The sequence below is a fragment of the Calypte anna genome, chromosome 1, assembly GCF_003957555.1.
Source record: "Calypte anna isolate BGI_N300 chromosome 1, bCalAnn1_v1.p, whole genome shotgun sequence".
NCBI classification, from domain to species: Eukaryota; Metazoa; Chordata; class Aves; order Apodiformes; family Trochilidae; genus Calypte; species Calypte anna.
This window is the reverse complement of record NC_044244.1, coordinates 66,267,772-66,291,094: the sequence shown is the minus strand read 5'-3', so window position 1 is coordinate 66,291,094 and position 23,323 is coordinate 66,267,772. Positions and strand designations below refer to the sequence as shown.

The window sequence follows — 23,323 nt, the reverse complement described above, 5'->3', positions numbered from 1 at the left end:
TGCTGAGATGACTCGATTGCAAGCAGCCACCTACCTGGAAGAATAAGGTGAGAAACTTTGGGTCCTAGTTCCTGTGTTTTCAATTAAGATGCACCCCAGCGTCAGGACTGAGTGTGCAGAAACCTGACAGGTACTGCAGGGGCAATACCTCAGAAACAAAGTGGCAAGGGGAACTCACCAGCCTCCCTTACAGCAGCGCACATCTGTGCCTTGCAGAGGGGCATGGATGCAAAGGCATCTAAACTTGCCTCCAAACATACAGATTGCTGAAGTCCCACTGTGAGTCTGTGCAGCTCTGCTCCTTTCCTCCACTCAAGTTGAGCTGCTGCAGTCAGCAGAGGACATGCCCAGCTGAGCATAGCAGGCATCCCAGCTGCTTTCTGCGTGCTCCAGATGCACAGGTTCCAGGAGATGCACCCCTTGGCAGCTGTTGAACCAAAGGCATAACTATGGACACAGCGTGATTTTGTTTGGAGTTTTATGCTGTCTTTCCCAGCATTGTGTTTCTCAGCATTGTGCAGGTTGGAGCTGAATGTAGTAGGGCTTTGTTGCACCAGCAGTTAAGCTTTATCTCGTATTGCAAATACACAGTTGCCATGCTCGGGAAGCAGGAAATAATTTATTGGTTGAAACAGCAGTCAAAAACAACACTCAGAAAAAACCCCAACACCACAAAACAAAAAACCACAACCATGAAGAATTGCAGTGACACCTAATAATGTGTAAACACAGGTGAAACTATGTTTTGGATGAGGTATTTAAAACAAAGATCTAAGCAATTATGTACCAGTGGCCCCAGTGCACTGTGAAACCAGGAAATGCGCTGCCTGCCAAGAATGCAAATGCAAGAGATCACGGGGGTCCAAAAATTATTGCAAAAAAACATTTAAATGAAACCCTCTCTTGGTTACCGTGAATCTTGCTGGAGGAGTGTCCAAGAAAAGAGAGCAGTAGGTATGAGGGAGGTGAGTGCTCTGCCCAGAGCCTTAGCTGACTCTCAAGTTAGGCTCCTGAGCTGGGGACTGAAAAAGTGGTGGGGAGCTGCCTGCTCCTCAGTGTGCTTCCCAGGCAACGTGGTCCCTTACTGGATCCTGCTCACACCACTCCCCTTTGGAAAAATGCATGAATAATTTAAAAGCAGTTACTGGTGCTGAGCAATGAGAGAGCTGCTTATCACCTCTCCTAGCGGCTGCCTGCAGTGGTATTGCTGTACTTCTAAATCACCTGTGAGTGCAAACAGTGTCTCTACTGATCACCGTGCTACCCGTAACTTATGTTCTGGAAAGGGATGAGATGACTTAAGTGGTCTCATGGTCAGTTTGTCACTCACTGGCGGGTGCTTACAGACCAGCATTTTGGTAGGAGCCAGCTGGCCAGAATTGTCAGTATAAGGATTAACAGCCTTAAAACAATAAGGGTGATGCAGTACTCATCACAGGCAGGTCTGTCCCAGTCTGGATGCCACCTGGAACCACCTATGAACAAAACAAGTTACTTGGTTTTGAGTATAACTGCACCAAGGACAGCAAAGAGAAGCAGTAATTTTGGTGGTACTTACTAATGACTTGGTCACGTTCTGCATTTTCTGGAGAGAGAAAAGAAGTGAATGTAAGCAGACATATATTATAAAAAATCTGAGTCTCAGCAAAAGGGAATGAAGTGTGAGCCTCACAGTGGACTCACAAATACAGCTATGGGAGCTGTGTTTCTTTCCAGAAAGAAGCAAAGACCACCTAACTTCAGCAGAGCCCTTCAGTGACTCTGGGGGCTTTGCTGAGGAGCTGTTGATTAACTGTGTTGACTTCTCCCACCTGTGGCTGACATTTAGGAGATGCTTCCCAGCATCACTTTGGTTTTTGCCCAGCACCTTGTGTTTAACATCTTCAGCCTGTGGCTAACATTGAACATCCCCATACATCAGGGACTCCCTCTTGTTCCTGCTGTTATGTTATTTTGAAACCATCTTCCTTCTCCATTAGTTCACCTGAGTTTAAGTGCTGGGGAAAGATGTGACCCTACCCTCAGCTCCCTCTGTCCACAGCAGGGTGTCTTGTACTCTTGGGAATTGCAGAAGGTTCCCTTCCCTCCTGACTCTATCCAGCCATAACAAAGCCAAGTGCAGAAGAATCAGGTGGGCTGTCAGGGACTCACCTTAAGCACAATGTCTCAATGAAGGGCTCTCATGTGTCAGCCTGGTTCTCCCTGTGCTTAGGGGAGAGCATGTGGCCAGCCTGATGTTCACTGGAGTGAACAGCTTTGCCAGTGCTGTGGCAGCTCTTCCCTCCCACAGTGGCACAGCGGGGTCCTACATCAGCTCAAGCCACAGCTCATACAATGGGTAATAACCTGGAGCCCCTGGGAGGGGACATGTACCTCCTTCAGGGCTTCCATTTCAGAAACTAGTAATTTCTGGTGTGGGTATCAACACCTTAAAATGCAGCCACTCTATCTCTGGTATTACACTCTCCACCACCTGAAGAGCAGACCTCATCCCATCACTCCTCAGGTTAGAAAACAGGCTCCTCCCACCCTCCTCAGCTTTCTTTGTTCATCACTGCTCACTTGGCTTTTGACTGCAGTTTTTCACACTACGTTTAGGAACAGGAGAGCACTGTTCTCCTTCCCTTCCTATGTGTGCTTGGGGAGGAGGGCTCTTTGTCCTCTACTTACGACAGAGATGGTTGGCACACTGCTCATCACTGCAGTTACTGCACGCTGCTCCCATCTGGTACGGGTGCCCTGGGTAATTCCCACTGTGAAGGAAAGTAACAGTTCTCTCAAACCATCCTCAGGAGAATATTAATAACTATCACTAACTAGCTCTTGACCTGGGGAAAGCATGTGGCCAGCCTTATGTTCACTGGAGTGAACAGCTTTGCCTTTACTTGTGTTGATAGGGAGATGGTTTTTGGATGTCCCCTGTCTGAATGCCCTGTGCCCAAGACATGCAGCAAAGAAGAAGAAATTAAATGTAATGGGGCAGCCATTTCATCCCCCACTCCACTTTGGAATCCTGGAGATAGCACTATGTCAAACCTACATCTTAAAATAGTCTCAAAGCTGGAAAATTTATGTGTGTGGAGACAGTGGGCTCTCAAAGCTGTCTGGGAGCAAACACTGGTTCAGTTTCTGTGTGAGCACATCCATAATCAACCTTGAAGGGGAATCTCTGGTGGTGGAGAATCTTTTAGAGGAAGTGATTTCATCCATTTATTGGATCATAGTGAATCATGGAATCACAGAATGGTTTGGTTTGGAAGGGACTTTAAAAACTATCTGTTTCCAGCCCCTCTCACTTCAGCATGAACAAGGACACCTCTCACTAGATCCAGTTGCTCATTTAGGAGCAATGTGTGTCTCCCCCTGCTCTCTCGGTCAGTGGTGTGAGGGGCAGCAGCGACCTCTCCTCAAGCTCCTGGTTCAGTACTACCTGACCACTCCTAATACTGTGTCAAATGCAGCTCAGTGCTTTGGCTTGCTTTCATCAGAGCATGGTCAAAGTAGGATGTACAGCAGGCCTCAAAGCACCCATAAACACACTGAGAGGGATTTTAAACGCATACAGTTTCAGCAGTGCTAAACTTTATGGTAAAAACTCATTACTTTGGGCAAGGTGGGACTTCCATTACTCAGTTGAAGCTTATACTACTTTGGAGAATATTCATTTTAGCATGAAATCATGCATTCATCTTACTTTGGCCCTTGGCAGAGCTGAAAATAGTGAAGGATTAGATAATTAAAGAACTTAGGCTCCCACTTCCCGTAAGCAGCCACTGGATATATTACCCTGCTTCTTAGTATTTAACAGCCTCTTTGCAGTGTCTTCACCCAGCAGGGAAAGACACAGCTTCCATGTCCTCTCTAGAGCCCCTGGCTTTCCCAGAGAAGATCCTGCCTGCTCTGTTGGGTGCTGTTGAGGGTGTAGGCACAGCTCCTCCTGCTCATGGGATTCCTGCCAACAAAAGGCAAGGGATCCAGTGTGATTGTGGTCCTCCGCACAACACAAATTTTGGCTAAGGTCAGGAGGACAGAAGCTTATCTCATGCCTTCCTCAGGGCCTGCTTCCTGCTTCCACACCATCTAGCATGGTGGGTGCTCAGCTGGTGTGGAGAAGGGAAAGGAGGGGCTGACTTGGGTGATCAGTGGCTTCTGGATCAAGAATTGGCAGAATCAATGGTTCCTCAGGCTGCTTGGGTGTGGGGCTTCTAGGAAGAGGAGTATTGTTGCTTTGACAGAGCAACAGTTGTTTCTTTTCTAGGTATTTGGTTAGGGGTACACATTCTTTCAAGGATGAAGCATTGGCAACAGGAATCCCAAACTTGCTTGAGCTCGTGGACCTTGGCCCAACGTGGTATGCCTGTAAAGCTTTTAAATCTTTATTTAGATTATGGAGATATTCATAACCAAGAGAAAGGTAAAAAGCACTCATCCTAGCTGGATATTCTTCTGACTATGCATATGAAGGACCTCTGGATAAAATTTTGCCTGTAACAGATCCAGACTTAATAGTAGCCCTCTGTGCAAGCATTGCACACTGCAATATTTATCTATACCATTGACCTAGAGGGTTAATTCTGCAGGCACAAGCAAAAATATTTTCAGACTCTGGGCTTGCACCTTGGCAACTATCTGAGACCATCTTTCCATTCAGGAGCAAGGAATTAATTTTCAAATTATCACTTCAGTATTTTCATGTCAGCATCTTACATTTTACCCTTTCTATCAAACAAACAAATAAACAAATAAACAAAAAAAGACAGAGGCGTTCCTCTTTCTATTTTGGGGACCATTTCCTTCCACAAAGCACATGCATGAAGAGATGGACCGATCTAATAATGCTGTGCATTGTGGTAAGGAAGGGGTAGGACCTAAACTCTATGAAATATTTGTAATGAAAAATCTTACGCTGGCCCATAGTTGCAGATGAAGTGTGCTGCGTTGGCTATGGAGGAGTACTGTACCCTAGAACAGAAGTGGACAGCACAGCCGACCTTGTAGCTTGTAGCCCAAACAACCTGCAAAGACAGACAGGTACACCAGTGATAAAGGCTTTGCTTCAGCATCTGAAGCATTATGGAGAAGATCTGCCCTCCTCTGTTTCATGGCAATGAACTGGCTGAGGAGCACGCCCTGGTCAGCCTTCACTGGGGAGAAGCAGCTGTGATGGATATCAAAATCCTAATTTTTTCTGAAAAACACCTGACTGTTTTTCTCGGTTCACCAGGTGTTTATTGAAGGGAGTCTGAAATAAAGAATATCTGACCTTAACAGGTAGTTTTCCACTCCTGCAAAGGAGAAGGTGAAGTTTGTTTCCTCTGCTTCATGCCATTGCTATTAGGTCCTATGAGGACTGATTGCCTCCATACTAAATCCAGAAGGAACAAATAGGCAAATTGCTAGAAGCCAATTGGTGTTACAGGAGAAGCAAAGAGAGATACTGCATCTGGGCTGTGGTCCTGCCTTTTAGCATCATGGTCAGGACTTAAGATTTATCTAGAGGAGAAGGCATTGCATGATCTAGTGATCCTCTGTCTACAAAAAGCCATCTAGTTTGACTAGATGCACCTTATACCCAGCTCAAAAATTACAGTGCAGCCAAATGCTGCAGTTCTGGAAAAATAAATTCTGTGACAGAGGTATATCACTGGGTACCTGAGGGCAATGCAACAGCAATGGTGACAGACTGTGTGAGAGACATGGAGAGATCCTGGCAGCAAAGCAGACGAAGAAACACACTCGAGCCTCTACCAGCTCAAAGGGGCTGTTTGGTGCCAGCTCTGGAAAGATGGGACAATCCTCAAGCTTCTGAGGGTGTTCTTAGAGCAGCAGCAGAGTGGAAGGTGCTCCCAATACCAGACATACAGGCAATTGCATCCCTAGAATAGCAAAGGACCAAATGACAGGAACCTTCCCATTCCAGGCAGCCACTAACTAAGGCATGTACTGGAGATGTGGTTGTGGTAGCTGTAATAATTTTACCTGGGGGAAACTTCTCCACAATTGGGAATGGTGGATGGGAACACAGGGTTCCCTGAAGGTGCGACCCAAAGATGCCTCCCAGAGCTGGGCAGACATGCAGCTGCCAGCTACAGTCACTATCATCACTGACTCCAAGTGAGAATATTCTCATTTTCCTCCAAGCAACCACCAGGGCTGCTCCTTTAAAAACAAAGTTGTGAACTGCACTGTGCTTTTGTGCCAGTTAAGGGGCATTTCACTGCAGTTTCCAGATGCTGACTCTTGTGAACAAGGTCAAAAAACAACACACTATCATCTTGGCTCTTGCATCCAAATATCTTCTCTATAACCAAGAATCTGCCCATATCATTCAGACACCCCACCAGCTTCAGCTCAGCCTTCCAAGTCATAAATGCATATGTGCAACTTGGCAAAAAAATACTAAATAGCTTCAAGCCACTAATCTCTAGAGCCACTGTTACAAGCCATCCTATTCTCCCATAGACATAGTTCCTTGGGAATTGTGGTTGGAAAAAATATGCACTTGATGCTTGCAGTACTGTAGACAACTCTTTACATGCTGATGTTTCCCCAGCCCTTCGCATGGCTCATAGTGCTGGATGGAGGTTGCCCATCAGAGTTGCACCATGTACAGCAGCCTACAGATGTGGCTGTTGATGGTTTCCCTCCTGGAAAAAAATATGCAACTGCCATATTTTTTAAAAAAAGCGATGCAGCCAATCTATTCCTCTCTAAAATGGGGATGTGAGAACATCTTATGCACACAGAGAGAAAATAAGACAACAGCACTTGGAAAACAGTTCATTCAATCTTCAACAGAAAACTAGAGTTTCTGTGTCAAAATGGCAATGCTGGTTCATGATTTAGCTGGAAATATGCAACACCTACCTGGGTATAGTGGCCACATTTTGTTCTGCAGGTATTGGTGGCATAGTCATAGGCGCTGACCTCATTGTACCAAGAGGTGATGGCTCCTTGCACAGTGAACATAGAAAGTGAGCCAGTCCAGAGATTTTCTCCAACAGGGGTAAATTTGGGGTGAGCACGTCCTGGAACTCTGAGGTAGATATTATGTTTAAACAGGCATTTCTTTGCCCAAGCTTTTGCAGTCATTGCCAAATCTGGATCCCAACTCTGCAAAACAAAGATGACTAAAAATCACCTTGGTATCTTAGCAATCTGTGTCTCAATAGCATATACAATTCAATTTCATGGGGTTTTTTGTTTGTTTGTTTCTTCTGAGACCTTCAGAGCTACATGGTAAATTGGCTTCTAAGTTCACTTCAGATTTGAACTTAAGTCACTCATTAAGCTCAAGGAAGTTTTTGAGATGGTGGGTGCTCTTGGCGGACTGCTTTGTTGGACACCAAGAGCTGTACATGAGTCAAGTGAAGTGTTTGGTACACAATATGTAGTTCCAGGATCTGATAGCCATAAGAGAACATTATTTAATTGAAAAAAATTAATTTGCAGGTAATCTGAGGGCTGGGGATTAATGTTACCATGCCAACCAGACTGGAGTCATACACAGCCTCATGAATTCAGGACACAGCTTGCAGGTAAATTCACAAGCATGTCAAGCAATGTGTTGATTTTTGGGACAGTTTAAACTCAACCCCTTGGTTTGCATCTTTGGGGGCTTAAAATGTTAGTCCTCAGTTCATATTTGTGGAATCACTCATTCACTTGCCATTCAGTCCTACTAAATTTGGTTATTTAAGCAGCATTATATAAATGTCATTATTTGCACTGGAGGTGGTGTCTGTTTTGGCTGAATTTTCTTGCACACACTTGGCTGAGCAAATACAGTATTGTACCTCCTGAAAAAATGCAGTACCACAAGTCTGTGACTGTAGTTCTAGTGATACTTTGTATCAAGTTGTTCAGCACTGCTGAACTATTTTGGACTAGACTTTGTAAAAGATAAACCTTTTTTGTCTGTCCTTTTCTGTAAAGATTAAAATAGCTCAGTTGCTTCTTCAAAAAAAGCCAGTAGCTTCACTAGAGAAATTATTTTGAATGGGGTTGTTAAATTTTATGGTTGCTTTACATTATGTAACTTTTTTTCTACCATAGGCAAATCCAAAACAATTTAAACATTTTTTTACGTTACCAATATTTGAAAGTTGCAAACTACTACCAAAAGAAGTCTAGAGAGATTTGAAAATACTTTGTAACCTATGTCTTCCATTTCCTCCTATGCCTAACATTTGGAGGGAGGCCTGCATTCTCCCACAAAACTGGCATACAGTAATTCACCTAGAAACTCAGTATATCAAATATTAAAGGTAAACTTGAGTATTCACTTATTTCAAGTGAATAGTTAATATTTTCTTAAATGATAGCTTTGAAGGACAATAAGCAAAATCCAGCATTGTAGAGAAGTTATCTTCCAGTCCTAGCTTTACTGCAGGTTAAGACAGAGACTGCAGATTACACCTTGGCAATGCTCTGAGGTCACAAGAATGACCATGATGAAAGATGTATGACAATCGTGGATGGACCTTAGAGCTTCATAGATTTGTTTTCACATTCTGTTTTTAGGACTCCACGCATCTCTTTTCTCCTTCATGTAGATTAATAATATTATTAATAATAGTACTAATAGTACATTTAAAGTTCCATGAAGGTATATGTAATAGTAAGTTTAAAAGTAATACATTTAAAGGAAGTTTAAAGGCACCTTCCTTTTTTTAGTGTGAATGCTTAAACTGGCTGACTGTTGAAAAGCAATCTGCAGAAATTGGTAGTTTAACTGCAGTTATACTCCTTCTTTGCTTATGAAACTGCAGTTATGCAAATAGGTTGTACTAAAATGCATGGGGTAAATTGCACAGGACAGGAAAGTTCACTCATAAATTTTATTGTTACTCAGGAAAAGAGTAATTGAATTTTTTTCCCCATGAACCATTTCTCAGATTCAATTTCATAACTCATAGAATCATAGAAAGTTAGGGAAGGACTTTGAAAGATCATCGAGTCCCCTCCCCTGCCACAGGACGTCACACAGGAATGTGTACAGGTGGGCTTTGAATGTCTCCAGGGAAGGAAACTCCACAACCTCCCTGGGCAGCCTTACCTCCACAACCTCCCTGTTCCAGTCCCCTACCACCTTAACAGTGAAAAAATTCTTCCTAATATTTATACAGAACTGCCTGTGCTCCAATAACCATTGCCCCTTGTCCTATTGTTAGTCACCCCTGAGAAAAGCTTCACTTTGTCCTCCTGGCACTCACCCCTTACATATTTATAAACATTAATGAGGTCACCCCTCAGTCTCCTCCAAGCTGAAGAGCCCCAGCTCCCTCAGCCTTTCCTCACAAGGGAGATGTTCCACTCCCTCAGTCATCTTGCTTGCTCTGCACTGGACTCTCTCAAGCAGTTCCCGGTCCTTCTGGAACCAAGGGGCCCAGAACTGGACACAATATTCCAGATGTGGCCTCACCACGGCAGAGTAGCGGGAGAGGAGAACCTCTCTTGGCCTACTAACCACCCCCTTTCTGATGCTCTTCAGGAAGCCATTGGCCTTCTTGGCCACAAGGGCACACTGATGCCTCCAGATGCACTTTTTGGCTCCCCCTGCAGCCCCAGAACCTAGGAGCAGCAGCTCTGTCAGCTCACTCTGTGAGAACTTTTTAAAGAAAGCTTGGAGAAAGTTCTCCAGCATTGTTTGGCAAAGGTAGCTCTTATTTATGATCCCAGGAGGCTGGGTTCTTTCAGGTTTAATCTTTTTTTCTTTTTCTTAATCACAAAAAACCCACCTTTGAGAACCATAAACCCCATCACAATGATGCACACTTGCACACAAGTTGTGAAGATCCCCTTACCATGTAAAGCATGTTGCTGGCTGGTGGATTCACTCCAGACCGGAATCTGTTATGGGTTTTCACACATTCCTCAATAAACTTTGGATCTCCAATATCAGGCAGCGTTGATGGCTCATAGGAGTCAGAGGAATGAAAAAAGTGCAGTAAAGCCAGCACACAGGCAGAAAATCTGCTTGTCATGATTCTCAGCCCCTGGTCTTCAAGCTTCAGGAGCAGAGTGTTTCAGCTGTGTGAGGTGGTTTCAGCTCCCCTGGCAGTTCTGCTTGGAAGGCTTGTGGGCTGGACTTAGCTATGGTAATTGAATACAGTGTTGGTCAGAGGAAATGAGTCATATTTCAAGAGCGTTGCTATGAGAATAAGGAAATGAAGCTGTGGCAACTTTATCTTTCCTTTTTTCTTCTTCTTTCTCTAATTGTGGTGGCAAGATTCTTCTCTTCTGTCCTTTGGGCTTCATTGGTTTTGTTTCTTTGCTCCATAGCATCCCATCCATAGAAATCACTATGGATTGCAGTAAAGTTTTGGATAAATATTTTGCTTTTTATGCAAATAACATTGTTGTTAAAGATGCTACTCTGAGTCTAAAAGCTGTAAAAACTGATCTATTTGAACTGTGACTTCTACTACAGTATCAAGTCCCTTTGGTTGTATATTGCATTATTGGTGGGGTAAATTTGGTGGAGAACTGTAATTTAAATATGTGGCAGTTATTGATAGGTTTCTCCTTTGATCACACACATGTATTGTGTTGCTATCAATTTGTCCTCCTAGGCTTTAGCAATTTGGAATTCACTCTCTGAAACCCAGCAGGGCTGGGTGCTATGAAGGTTGATGCTGTCTTGTGCCATATGGGACTCCACAGCCAGCAGCTGGAGTCCCATGCGTTGGATACCGAATACTCCCTGCTCAGACCCATCACCACCCTCCTCCTCACACTGCCATTAACTATTACCTCCCCACCAAGCTCAGGTCCTTTCCCACAGTTCCAGCCTGGATATCTCTGCAGCAGTGAGGTTGGGTTTCTTCCCACTTCAGATTTCATTTTAGGAATCTGCATCCTCTGAGCAACTGAGCCTAGGTCCCAGTTATCACTTCTGTGCATGCAGCCCTGCAGGTGCTGAGGCTCATGACAAGGCCATCTTCAGGTGCAACAGCAGGCTCACACACCTCCAGTTGTTCATGGGGAGACTGCCTACAGGAGAAAAAGGCCTTCTGAGGGAATCATGTTCTCATCTGCCCTACAGACCACTTCTTAGACCAGTATAATGTGGTACGTTGACCCTTGTCAGCAGCCAAGCACCAAAACAACCCCTCGCTCACTCTCCCTTCCCCTCTACCATGAGGGGAGAAAAAAAGAAGAAGAAAACTGAGAAAATTTATAGATCAGGATAAAGATGGTTTCAATATGCATGGAATGGGGAGGGGGGGAACAAACAAAATGCAAAGGTACTCACTACTCCAAAGGGCAGACTGATTTCCCAGGCAGTCTCTGAGAACTGGCCACCCAGGAGCCAGCCTCCTTTTTCTTCTTCCTCTACCCTGCCCTAGGTTGTTGTTTTTGTTTTGGTTTTGTTTGGTTTTGGTTTATTGTTTTGTTTTTTTTTTATCCTGAACATAATGTAATATGGAATAGAATGTCCCTGTGGTCAGTTCAGGTCATCTGTTCCAGCAGTTTCCCCTCTCAACCACTTGCCTAGCCTAAGCCTACTTGCTCCTGCTACTTATAAAAGATAGCAGCAGACAACTACCTGTGAAATTAAATACTTATCTTTTTATATGTCAAAACATTGCAGCATATGACATGAGCACAAACACTCTGGGCTCATTTTTATTCTGTGGGAGGTCATGCTCCTTTCAGAGCTGCAATGTGGCTCAGAATTTGAGTCACCATGTTCTCAGAACATTAGGACTAAGATAAATGATCTGAAACACCTTTAAATATTCATAGCACAATTATGCATTGCTAACATCATGCAGAAGCTCTTAACTGGAAAGCCAGGTTTGTTTCACTTTCTAACCAATGCAGATAGGAACAAAAATGTTTTCAGGATAAACGTCTCTAAACCCAAACTGAACCTAACCACGCTTTGTGCTTTTCTAATGAGGCTTAGATCTTCCATTTCTGAACCAGAACCTGTTATGGGCCCATTTCATCTTCCCTTTCCTGTTCTTGCATGCTGCCCCCATTTCCCTGCCTGCAAGCTTAGAATGGCTGTCATCTTATGCTGCATTTCAGATTTTGCCATCATCTCACATCCTAAAATTAAGCTCTCTCCATTGACACCCCATCTTAATCCTTGCTCTATCATCTTTCCCTGGTATTCTTCTAACTATGGAGGACAAATCTTAACTCTGAGAGGAGAACAGAATAGTACAACTGAAAACAGAATAATTTTAATGAGGACTGATGCACATAGGCTAAATATGGTAAAGAATGAGGTTTACTCCTTCTGTTCATAAAGAAGTAATACATACAGCTAAATCTCCATGATCTAGGGAAAATTATGTCTGGGATAATTGGAGGTCAATGGATTTGAGTTATTGCTTCTTTTGTGTCCAGTGTGCCACTTCAGACAAGTCTTTGTGATGCCCCATGTTTCCAGAAGTCTTGTTAGCTTATAAAGTAATGTATAGCCTTGGTGGTCCCTCTAGCAATCTACCTCTGAGCCAGAGGTAAGAGGCTCATACAGACATAGAAGGATGTTGCAGCCACTGCCAATAAATTATACTAACTCTCTGCACAGCCACTTGCAAGTTGCCTTCAGCAAATGAGAAGCCTTTTCTGTGCTGAATAAACATCACAAAGATATTGGAGAGATGACCTTTTTTAAATTTCTGTATTTAATGCATGCAATTCTCTGAACTCTAATTCTACAGAATTCTAACTCTAATTCTACAGAACTGGGATCACCATCAGTATCTTAATAGTTACTCACAAAAAAATGTATGTGGATACCTCTGTTGTACTAAAAGAACAGTGGTAACACTCAGCACTAAAACCAGTGACCTTAAAATTAAATCACAAATGCAGTACTGATTACAAGAGGGACGTGGATGGTGAGCAGGTGGCATGTGCAGTGGAATGGGAGGCCTTGGGAAATGTGGCCATGGTGGCTGGGGCTGTGTATCCCAGTAGGCATCATTTAAAAAACAGTGAAGAAACAGGTGTTTAGACCCATTGAACTTTGCCATTCTTACAGGAAAGTAATAATGAACAACTTGATACATACTGATCAGCTTCTCACATTCTGTATTTTCAGTAAAGAGATCAGAAGAGGAAATAAATGTATCATTCAGTGGTGGTTTTCAGTGTAAAAAAGGTGAGCTGTTTCTGGTGACTGGCTGACAATGATGCCGCATGGTGTCATAAACACCCTGCAAGGAGGAAGCTGCTACACAAGAGCAGCTTCCCAACTGATGTGAGGCTCGTACTTTTAGCTGAGTTGAAAGAGAAGAAGAAATGAAGCACCTGCACTGGGAAAAAATTTGTGTCATGAGGAGGGAAACAAAAAACAGAAACAAAACCTGAAACGAATTAAAATTGACACAAAAAATTTAAGTTGTTACAAAGGGAATATTACAACTACACAATTTATCTCAGAACTACAGCTTAGCTAAGAGCTATGATACATTTGCATGATTGACAAAGTGTATACTATTTGAAATGCTGAATTTTTCTGTAAGAGAATATGGTAAAATTGAGTTGTAGAATCTAGCACTTAGGTTCTAAAAGCTCTCTTCCCCTCCACAAACTTAATCTTTGAGATATTTTTCTAGACACACAGAATCACACAAACAGATTCAGCCAGGTTGGAAAGGACCTCTGAGATTGTCAAGTCCAACCCTTGAACCACTACCTCTGTGGCTACCAGATCATGGCACTGTGTGCCACATCAGTCTCCTCTTAAAAAACTTCAGGGATAAAGAATACCAAACCTCCCCGGGCAGCCCATTCCCATACCTGATCACCCTCTCTGTAAAGAATTTCTTCCGAATATCCAACCTAAACCTCCCCTGGCAGAGCTTAAGTCCATGCCCTCTTGTCTTACTGGGAGCTACCTGGGAGAAGAGATCGACCGCCCCCTGGCTACCCCCTCCTTCCAGGGAGTTGTAGAGAGTGATGAGGTCTCCCCTGAGCCTCCTCTTTTCCAGACTGAACACCCCCAGCTCCCTCAGCCCTTCCTCACAGCACTTCTGCTGGATCCCTTCACAGCCTCCTTGCACTACTCTGGACCTGCTCCAGCACCTCAATCTCCTTCCTGAACTGAGGGGCTCAGAACTGGTGGACTCAGTCCCCTCATCTCAATCACCAATGAAGACATTAAACAGAACTGGGCCCAGCACTGATCCCTGGGGGACACCACTGCTGAGCGGCCGCCAATTGCATCAGCACCGGTCAGCACCACTCTCTGGGGGCCTCCAGAAGTTCCTAACCCAGCGCAGAGTGCTCCTCTCTGAGCCCTGGGCTGCACTCAAACCCCGCATGAGATTAAGGCTGAAATAAAATCATCCAAGAAATATCGATCAAGAGCTTTCTTTTTAGCAACCTTACAGCTGGGCCTCAAGGCCCTTCACTCCCTCTGGCTAAAGCTAAATAGTCAGGATTGCTCACGTGTCTCTTTTCTTCCAAAAATTCCCACAACAAATTGGGGAATGTCAATGAGTGTTGCTAAATAGCAGTACACATGATGCAGGAAATACAGAGATTCAGGAAAACCAGGAAGAGCATTTTTGGGTCGCCTTTGGTCAGGAGTGCCACCTGGCTGTGAATTCAAAATTTGGGATCTTTGTTTCATGAGCTGACAAACTGAAGAACGATTCAAGAGTTCATGAACCCTTCCATTTTGTTTCTATGCAGAAGCTGGGTTTGGTTTTTTTTCGAAGGACGAGAGGAGGCCAACCCTTTTTTTTGGAAAATGGAGAGGGTGGGATTCCGGAACAGCTGGGGTGGAAGTGATGTTTGTGTTCTGTTTTACACTCTTCTCTGCCTTTTCTTTCAGGGCCCCAGAACCCTGAAGGGCAAGAGGGAGAAGGCAAGAGGAAATGCTGATTCCCTGCCCAGGTCTAGGCTAGGCAGGCTGTTGAAAGATTGAGAGACCCTCTCTCTCTGTCTGCGTTAACCCCTCTCCCTCCCTCGCCAGATGGGGAAAGAGAATAAATAAGGGAGAGAGACTGAGGGCTTGGAAACAAAACTGGAACGGATTTATTCAAACAGGAACCATGAACCAAACCAACAAACTATATACACTTAGTAACCATGAACCAAACCAACAAACTATATACACATATGTACAAAGGCAACCTTGCCTTCCCACTGCCTCCCCTCCCTCCCCCCCTGTCCCGACCCTGAGAATGCTCCTGCCAGCACCGAGGTGACAGCCAGACTCCTGGACTCAGTGCCGGGCCGGCCTCTTGGGTGACTGGGAAGAGTCCTGGGAGCTGCCGGCCTTCCTCTTGGGGGCTCGCCGTGCCGCCCCAGTGGAGCGGTCCCTGTCGTGGCTGGAAGGGCAGGGACCTGCCCCATCCTGCCCCTGATCTTCCCGTGGCTCTTCCTGCTCCCCGTGGCTGGGAATGGGAGCATTGGGAGGACTCCTGGGAGAGCCCCGGTGAAGAGCAGCAGTGGAGGTACCGGGACGTTCCTCCTGCTGGTGACTTCCAGGCACGGGGCTGCTGGAGGGGGCTGGGCCAGGGGCAGAAGAGCACCTCTGGGAGGCAGCAGGACCAGGGGCAACCCCGGGGCTGCCCTCAGGGTCCCCAGCAGCATGGGGGTCCTGCAGGCCCAGCAGACGGTGGGCCTCCCCGCTGCAGCGCTGCACAGCGACGTTGATCAGCTGTTGGACAAAAGTCGCTGCACGGTTTTGCAGCGAGGCCCCCAGCAGCTGGACCAGGAGCTCTTCGTCCAGCCCAAAGAGAACCAGCAGGGGCACGACGAGGTCCTCCACGACATCTGCCAGGGCACGGCGGGTCCCAAAGATGCGCCCCAGCTCCTGACGCAGCCAGGGCCGAAGGAGCTGCAGGAGAGCTGGGTGGTCCCGGAAAAGGGATGCCCAGGTGTTTGGCTGGAGGCCGCCCAGAGCAGCCCTGGGCACCGTGCCCACAGCCTGCCTCTCTGCTGCTCCAGGCCTGTGGGCAGCTGCTGGATGCCCTGCAGCTGCTCCTGCCGATGGCTCTGCAGGGGCTGTGATGACGGTCTCCTCAAAGTCATCGTCTGCACGCACCGAGTGCACGATGGAAAGGATCCTCCTCTTGCAGAGGGGGCACTCGGGCTTGCTCTCAGCCCACTGCAGGATGCAGGGATAGCAGAACTGGTGCAGGCAAGGCATCACATAGCTGGCCTCCTCCCAGCTCTCCAGGCAGATGGCACAGCGCTCCTCCAGCTCTCTGGCCATGCTCTCCACTGGCTGCGGTGGGATGAGGGCAGCAGGGAAGCTCCTTCTCTGGGCTGGGGTAGCGCAGTGGTGGGTGTCACTCTAAGGAAGAGAGGCCGTGGTCACAGGCTGGCCCGGGAATGGGTAGAGGACTTGCCCAGCTCCCTGGAGAAGGAAACCCTCCCTGCTCCCTCCGCTGCTTGCTACCTCCTTGCTACCCCAGCTGCCTGAACCTGGCAGGGCTGGAGAGAATGCTCTGGCAGCTCGGGAGTCCAGCACAAAATGCTCCCAGGACCAAGTCAATCTGGCCGCCGGCACCAAGACCTCCCTCAGCCCTGGAGTCTGGCAAACTGCTCGGCTGAATGCAGGCACAAGCCAGCTGGGTGGCACTCAGGGTCTGGAGAGAAGCAGTGAGGGACACCCGGTAACATTCCATCACTAGGTGACATCACAGAGCATCCCTCGCTGTCAATAAAGCCATTGCACAGGCACTTCTCTTGCCCTCCTGGCCATGTCCTTCTCCTCCTCCATTTCTTTGCTTTTCCCTTGGGCTGGACCTGGAACCGTGCCTGAGCCGAGAGAGGACTGGGGAATAGTGGCATGGGAAGATGATGGAAAAGGATTTTCTTTTGGCTTGGCCTCGTTGGCTTGGAGTGTCAGGGGAGGGGGGGGAGGTGGGTTACATCACACAAGGAGGAACTAATTCTCTCTGGTTCCAGAAGCAGCTCCGTCATCCTTCCTTGGATCCCTTTGCTGGGAACTTGGTTTTCCTGTGGGGTCAACTCCTAGCAGTGAAATAAACAGTCGTAAAAGAGCAGGTTGTGCTGTTACTCACAATTTCACGTGTGGCAGGAACCGTGATAAGGCCTGGAACATGTGACCTGGAACCGTGCCTGAGCAGAGAGAGGATCGAGAAATAGTGGCACAGGAAGATGGTGTAGCAAGTGGCTGTGGCAAGCAGGAGCTGCCTGCAGGCTCCCCGGGAGCTGCCTGGGTTTCTCCATCAGGCCAGGGATCTGTGCAGCACCACGCAGCAGCTGGTGGCACGGCACCGCAGCATTGCACGGCACAGCCCCATTTGTGCCTCTGCATCCACAGAGGAACTGTGACTGAACCCCTTCCAAAATGAAGGGTGGAAGTCCTTCTGAACATTATACAACAATAATTGCAGCACAACAGCAACTTTTACCCCTGCTCATTTTATGGGCCTGTGGAATGGAATGCTCTACAGTGTGGAGACATCAAACAACTATGGAATTAAATTTCTAAGCGGAATAAAAATTGCTTGAAAGCTATTCCTCTTTTATGTCATATATTTCTAATAAAGAAGAATAGAGAAACTTAGGACTACATTCCCCACAGCAGGAGAGAATCATTTTTGCTAGGAGGCACCCTGCGAGGTGTCTCAACCATCCTCATGGTCCAAACAGCGAGGCCTCCAAACTGCTCGGTAAAAGAAGAGGCATTTAATCACATGAGGAGGATATGCTTTAAAACATAAGTTAGCCTGCTGTGGTTTGATTCAACTGTGAGGGAATTAAGAGAGCTTGTTCTTCATTTCTTCAATTAAGTCTCTATTACAATGTTTGACATTCCGGCGAGGGGTGTTGTAAATAATTTTATTAACTCCATTAACTTGGCTTGATTCAAGAAGGATTTCAGAGCAGCAGAACTGATAGCAAGATGCTCTTCTTAGAATCACACAGAATCACAGAATCATCCAGGTTGGAAAGGACCTCTGAGATCATCAAGTCCAACCCTTGATCCACTACCTCTGTGGCTACCAGATCATGGCACTGAGTGCCACATCAGCCTCTTCTTAAAAGCCTCCAGGGGATAGAGAATCCACCACCTCCCATTCCAGTGCCTGACTGCCCTCTCCGTAAAGAATTTCTTCCGAATATCCAACCTAAACCTCCCCTGGCAGAGCTTAAGTCCATGCCCTCTTGTCTTACTGGGAGCTACCTGGGAGAAGAGATCGACCGCCCCCTGGCTACCCCCTCCTTCCAGGGAGTTGTAGAGAGTGATGAGGTCTCCCCTGAGCCTCCTCTTTTCCAGACTGAACACCCCCAGCTCCCTCAGCCCTTCCTCACAGCACTTCTGCTGGATCCCTTCACAGCCTCCTTGCACTACTCTGGACCTGCTCCAGCACCTCAATCTCCTTCCTGAACTGAGGGGCTCAGAACTGGTGGACTCAGTCCCCTCACCTCAATCACCAATGAAGACATTAAACAGAACTGGGCCCAGCACTGATCCCTGGGGGACACCACTGCTGAGCGGCCGCCAATTGCATCAGCACCGGTCAGCACCACTCTCTGGGGGCCTCCAGAAGTTCCTAACCCAGCGCAGAGTGCTCCTCTCTGAGCCCTGGGCTGCACTCAAACCCCGCATGAGATTAAGGCTGAAATAAAATCATCCAAGAAATATCGATCAAGAGCTTTCTTTTTAGCAACCTTACAGCTGGGCCTCAAGGCCCTTCACTCCCTCTGGCTAAAGCTAAATAGTCAGGATTGCTCACGTGTCTCTTTTCTTCCAAAAATTCCCACAACAAATTGGGGAATGTCAATGAGTGTTGCTAAATAGCAGTACACATGATGCAGGAAATACAGAGATTCAGGAAAACCAGGAAGAGCATTTTTGGGTCGCCTTTGGTCAGGAGTGCCACCTGGCTGTGAATTCAGAATTTGGGATCTTTGTTTCATGAGCTGACAAACTGAAGAACGATTCAAGAGTTCATGAACCCTTCCATTTTGTTTCTATGCAGAAGCTGGGTTTGGTTTTTTTTCGAAGGACGAGAGGAGGCCAACCCTTTTTTTTGGAAAATGGAGAGGGTGGGATTCCGGAACAGCTGGGGTGGAAGTGATGTTTGTGTTCTGTTTTACACTCTTCTCTGCCTTTTCTTTCAGGGCCCCAGAACCCTGAAGGGCAAGAGGGAGAAGGCAAGAGGAAATGCTGATTCCCTGCCCAGGTCTAGGCTAGGCAGGCTGTTGAAAGATTGAGAGACCCTCTCTCTCTGTCTGCGTTAACCCCTCTCCCTCCCTCGCCAGATGGGGAAAGAGAATAAATAAGGGAGAGAGACTGAGGGCTTGGAAACAAAACTGGAACGGATTTATTCAAACAGGAACCATGAACCAAACCAACAAACTATATACACTTAGTAACCATGAACCAAACCAACAAACTATATACACATATGTACAAAGGCAACCTTGCCTTCCCACTGCCTCCCCTCCCTCCCCCCCTGTCCCGACCCTGAGAATGCTCCTGCCAGCACCGAGGTGACAGCCAGACTCCTGGACTCAGTGCCGGGCCGGCCTCTTGGGTGACTGGGAAGAGTCCTGGGAGCTGCCGGCCTTCCTCTTGGGGGCTCGCCGTGCCGCCCCAGTGGAGCGGTCCCTGTCGTGGCTGGAAGGGCAGGGACCTGCCCCATCCTGCCCCTGATCTTCCCGTGGCTCTTCCTGCTCCCCGTGGCTGGGAATGGGAGCATTGGGAGGACTCCTGGGAGAGCCCCGGTGAAGAGCAGCAGTGGAGGTACCGGGACGTTCCTCCTGCTGGTGACTTCCAGGCACGGGGCTGCTGGAGGGGGCTGGGCCAGGGGCAGAAGAGCACCTCTGGGAGGCAGCAGGACCAGGGGCAACCCCGGGGCTGCCCTCAGGGTCCCCAGCAGCATGGGGGTCCTGCAGGCCCAGCAGACGGTGGGCCTCCCCGCTGCAGCGCTGCACAGCGACGTTGATCAGCTGTTGGACAAAAGTCGCTGCACGGTTTTGCAGCGAGGCCCCCAGCAGCTGGACCAGGAGCTCTTCGTCCAGCCCAAAGAGAACCAGCAGGGGCACGACGAGGTCCTCCACGACATCTGCCAGGGCACGGCGGGTCCCAAAGATGCGCCCCAGCTCCTGACGCAGCCAGGGCCGAAGGAGCTGCAGGAGAGCTGGGTGGTCCCGGAAAAGGGATGCCCAGGTGTTTGGCTGGAGGCCGCCCAGAGCAGCCCTGGGCACCGTGCCCACAGCCTGCCTCTCTGCTGCTCCAGGCCTGTGGGCAGCTGCTGGATGCCCTGCAGCTGCTCCTGCCGATGGCTCTGCAGGGGCTGTGATGACGGTCTCCTCAAAGTCATCGTCTGCACGCACCGAGTGCACGATGGAAAGGATCCTCCTCTTGCAGAGGGGGCACTCGGGCTTGCTCTCAGCCCACTGCAGGATGCAGGGATAGCAGAACTGGTGCAGGCAAGGCATCACATAGCTGGCCTCCTCCCAGCTCTCCAGGCAGATGGCACAGCGCTCCTCCAGCTCTCTGGCCATGCTCTCCACTGGCTGCGGTGGGATGAGGGCAGCAGGGAAGCTCCTTCTCTGGGCTGGGGTAGCGCAGTGGTGGGTGTCACTCTAAGGAAGAGAGGCCGTGGTCACAGGCTGGCCCGGGAATGGGTAGAGGACTTGCCCAGCTCCCTGGAGAAGGAAACCCTCCCTGCTCCCTCCGCTGCTTGCTACCTCCTTGCTACCCCAGCTGCCTGAACCTGGCAGGGCTGGAGAGAATGCTCTGGCAGCTCGGGAGTCCAGCACAAAATGCTCCCAGGACCAAGTCAATCTGGCCGCCGGCACCAAGACCTCCCTCAGCGCTGGAGTCTGGCAAACTGCTCGGCTGAATGCAGGCACAAGCCAGCTGGGTGGCACTCAGGGTCTGGAGAGAAGCAGTGAGGGACACCCGGTAACATTCCATCACTAGGTGACATCACAGAGCATCCCTCGCTGTCAATAAAGCCATTGCACAGGCACTTCTCTTGCCCTCCTGGCCATGTCCTTCTCCTCCTCCATTTCTTTGCTTTTCCCTTGGGCTGGACCTGGAACCGTGCCTGAGCCGAGAGAGGACTGGGGAATAGTGGCATGGGAAGATGATGGAAAAGGATTTTCTTTTGTCTTGGCCTCGTTGGCTTGGAGTGTAAGGGGAGGGGGGGAAGTGGGTTACATCACACAAGGAGGAACTAATTCTCTCTGGTTCCAGAAGCAGCTCCGTCATCCTTCCTTGGATCCCTTTGCTGGGAACTTGGTTTTCCTGTGGGGTCAACTCCTAGCAGTGAAATAAACAGTCGTAAAAGAGCAGGTTGTGCTGTTACTCACAATTTCACGTGTGGCAGGAACCGTGATAAGGCCTGGAACATGTGACCTGGAACCGTGCCTGAGCAGAGAGAGGATCGAGAAATAGTGGCACAGGAAGATGGTGTAGCAAGTGGCTGTGGCAAGCAGGAGCTGCCTGCAGGCTCCCCGGGAGCTGCCTGGGTTTCTCCATCAGGCCAGGGATCTGTGCAGCACCACGCAGCAGCTGGTGGCACGGCACCGCAGCATTGCACGGCACAGCCCCATTTGTGCCTCTGCATCCACAGAGGAACTGTGACTGAACCCCTTCCAAAATGAAGGGTGGAAGTCCTTCTGAACATTATACAACAATAATTGCAGCACAACAGCAACTTTTACCCCTGCTCATTTTATGGGCCTGTGGAATGGAATGCTCTACAGTGTGGAGACATCAAACAACTATGGAATTAAATTTCTAAGCGGAATAAAAATTGCTTGAAAGCTATTCCTCTTTTATGTCATATATTTCTAATAAAGAAGAATAGAGAAACTTAGGACTACATTCCCCACAGCAGGAGAGAATCATTTTTGCTAGGAGGCACCCTGCGAGGTGTCTCAACCATCCTCATGGTCCAAACAGCGAGGCCTCCAAACTGCTCGGTAAAAGAAGAGGCATTTAATCACATGAGGAGGATATGCTTTAAAACATAAGTTAGCCTGCTGTGGTTTGATTCAACTGTGAGGGAATTAAGAGAGCTTGTTCTTCATTTCTTCAATTAAGTCTCTATTACAATGTTTGACATTCCGGCGAGGGGTGTTGTAAATAATTTTATTAACTCCATTAACTTGGCTTGATTCAAGAAGGATTTCAGAGCAGCAGAACTGATAGCAAGATGCTCTTCTTAGAATCACACAGAATCACAGAATCATCCAGGTTGGAAAGGACCTCTGAGATCATCAAGTCCAACCCTTGATCCACTACCTCTGTGGCTACCAGATCATGGCACTGAGTGCCACATCAGCCTCTTCTTAAAAGCCTCCAGGGGATAGAGAATCCACCACCTCCCATTCCAGTGCCTGACTGCCCTCTCCGTAAAGAATTTCTTCCGAATATCCAACCTAAACCTCCCCTGGCAGAGCTTAAGTCCATGCCCTCTTGTCTTACTGGGAGCTACCTGGGAGAAGAGATCGACCGCCCCCTGGCTACCCCCTCCTTCCAGGGAGTTGTAGAGAGTGATGAGGTCTCCCCTGAGCCTCCTCTTTTCCAGACTGAACACCCCCAGCTCCCTCAGCCCTTCCTCACAGCACTTCTGCTGGATCCCTTCACAGCCTCCTTGCACTACTCTGGACCTGCTCCAGCACCTCAATCTCCTTCCTGAACTGAGGGGCTCAGAACTGGTGGACTCAGTCCCCTCACCTCAATCACCAATGAAGACATTAAACAGAACTGGGCCCAGCACTGATCCCTGGGGGACACCACTGCTGAGCGGCCGCCAATTGCATCAGCACCGGTCAGCACCACTCTCTGGGGGCCTCCAGAAGTTCCTAACCCAGCGCAGAGTGCTCCTCTCTGAGCCCTGGGCTGCACTCAAACCCCGCATGAGATTAAGGCTGAAATAAAATCATCCAAGAAATATCGATCAAGAGCTTTCTTTTTAGCAACCTTACAGCTGGGCCTCAAGGCCCTTCACTCCCTCTGGCTAAAGCTAAATAGTCAGGATTGCTCACGTGTCTCTTTTCTTCCAAAAATTCCCACAACAAATTGGGGAATGTCAATGAGTGTTGCTAAATAGCAGTACACATGATGCAGGAAATACAGAGATTCAGGAAAACCAGGAAGAGCATTTTTGGGTCGCCTTTGGTCAGGAGTGCCACCTGGCTGTGAATTCAAAATTTGGGATCTTTGTTTCATGAGCTGACAAACTGAAGAACGATTCAAGAGTTCATGAACCCTTCCATTTTGTTTCTATGCAGAAGCTGGGTTTGGTTTTTTTTCGAAGGACGAGAGGAGGCCAACCCTTTTTTTTGGAAAATGGAGAGGGTGGGATTCCGGAACAGCTGGGGTGGAAGTGATGTTTGTGTTCTGTTT

The 23,323-nt window shown here is 47.8% G+C and overlaps 1 protein-coding gene across 1 annotated transcript; it reads right to left on the bottom strand.

The window, feature by feature from the left end:
* Positions 1–628: 628 nt before the first annotated feature.
* GLIPR1 (GLI pathogenesis related 1) lies at positions 629–10,031 on the bottom strand. The gene is made up of 6 exons (XM_008502554.2): positions 9,807–10,031; positions 6,868–7,113; positions 4,906–5,015; positions 2,671–2,753; positions 1,559–1,585; positions 629–1,475 (listed from the first exon to the last, which is right to left on the bottom strand). The coding sequence occupies exons 1-6, from the start codon at positions 9,984–9,986 to the stop codon at positions 1,327–1,329; spliced, it is 795 nt and encodes a 264-aa protein (XP_008500776.1). The 5' UTR covers positions 9,987–10,031; the 3' UTR covers positions 629–1,326.
* Between the last annotated feature and the right edge of the window lie 13,292 nt (positions 10,032–23,323).

Excerpts from the sequence above, each read along its gene's own strand:
- GLIPR1 (XM_008502554.2), bottom strand. The coding sequence starts at position 9,986 with ATGACAAGCAGATTTTCTGCCTGTGTGCTGGCTTTACTGCACTTTTTT. Across the intron at positions 2,754-4,905 it reads ATCTGCAACTATGGGCCAGC|TGGGAATTACCCAGGGCACC; the intron begins GTAAGATTTTTC and ends TTTCCTTCACAG. Across the intron at positions 1,476-1,558 it reads AGAACGTGACCAAGTCATTA|GTGGTTCCAGGTGGCATCCA; the intron begins GTAAGTACCACC and ends TTTTGTTCATAG.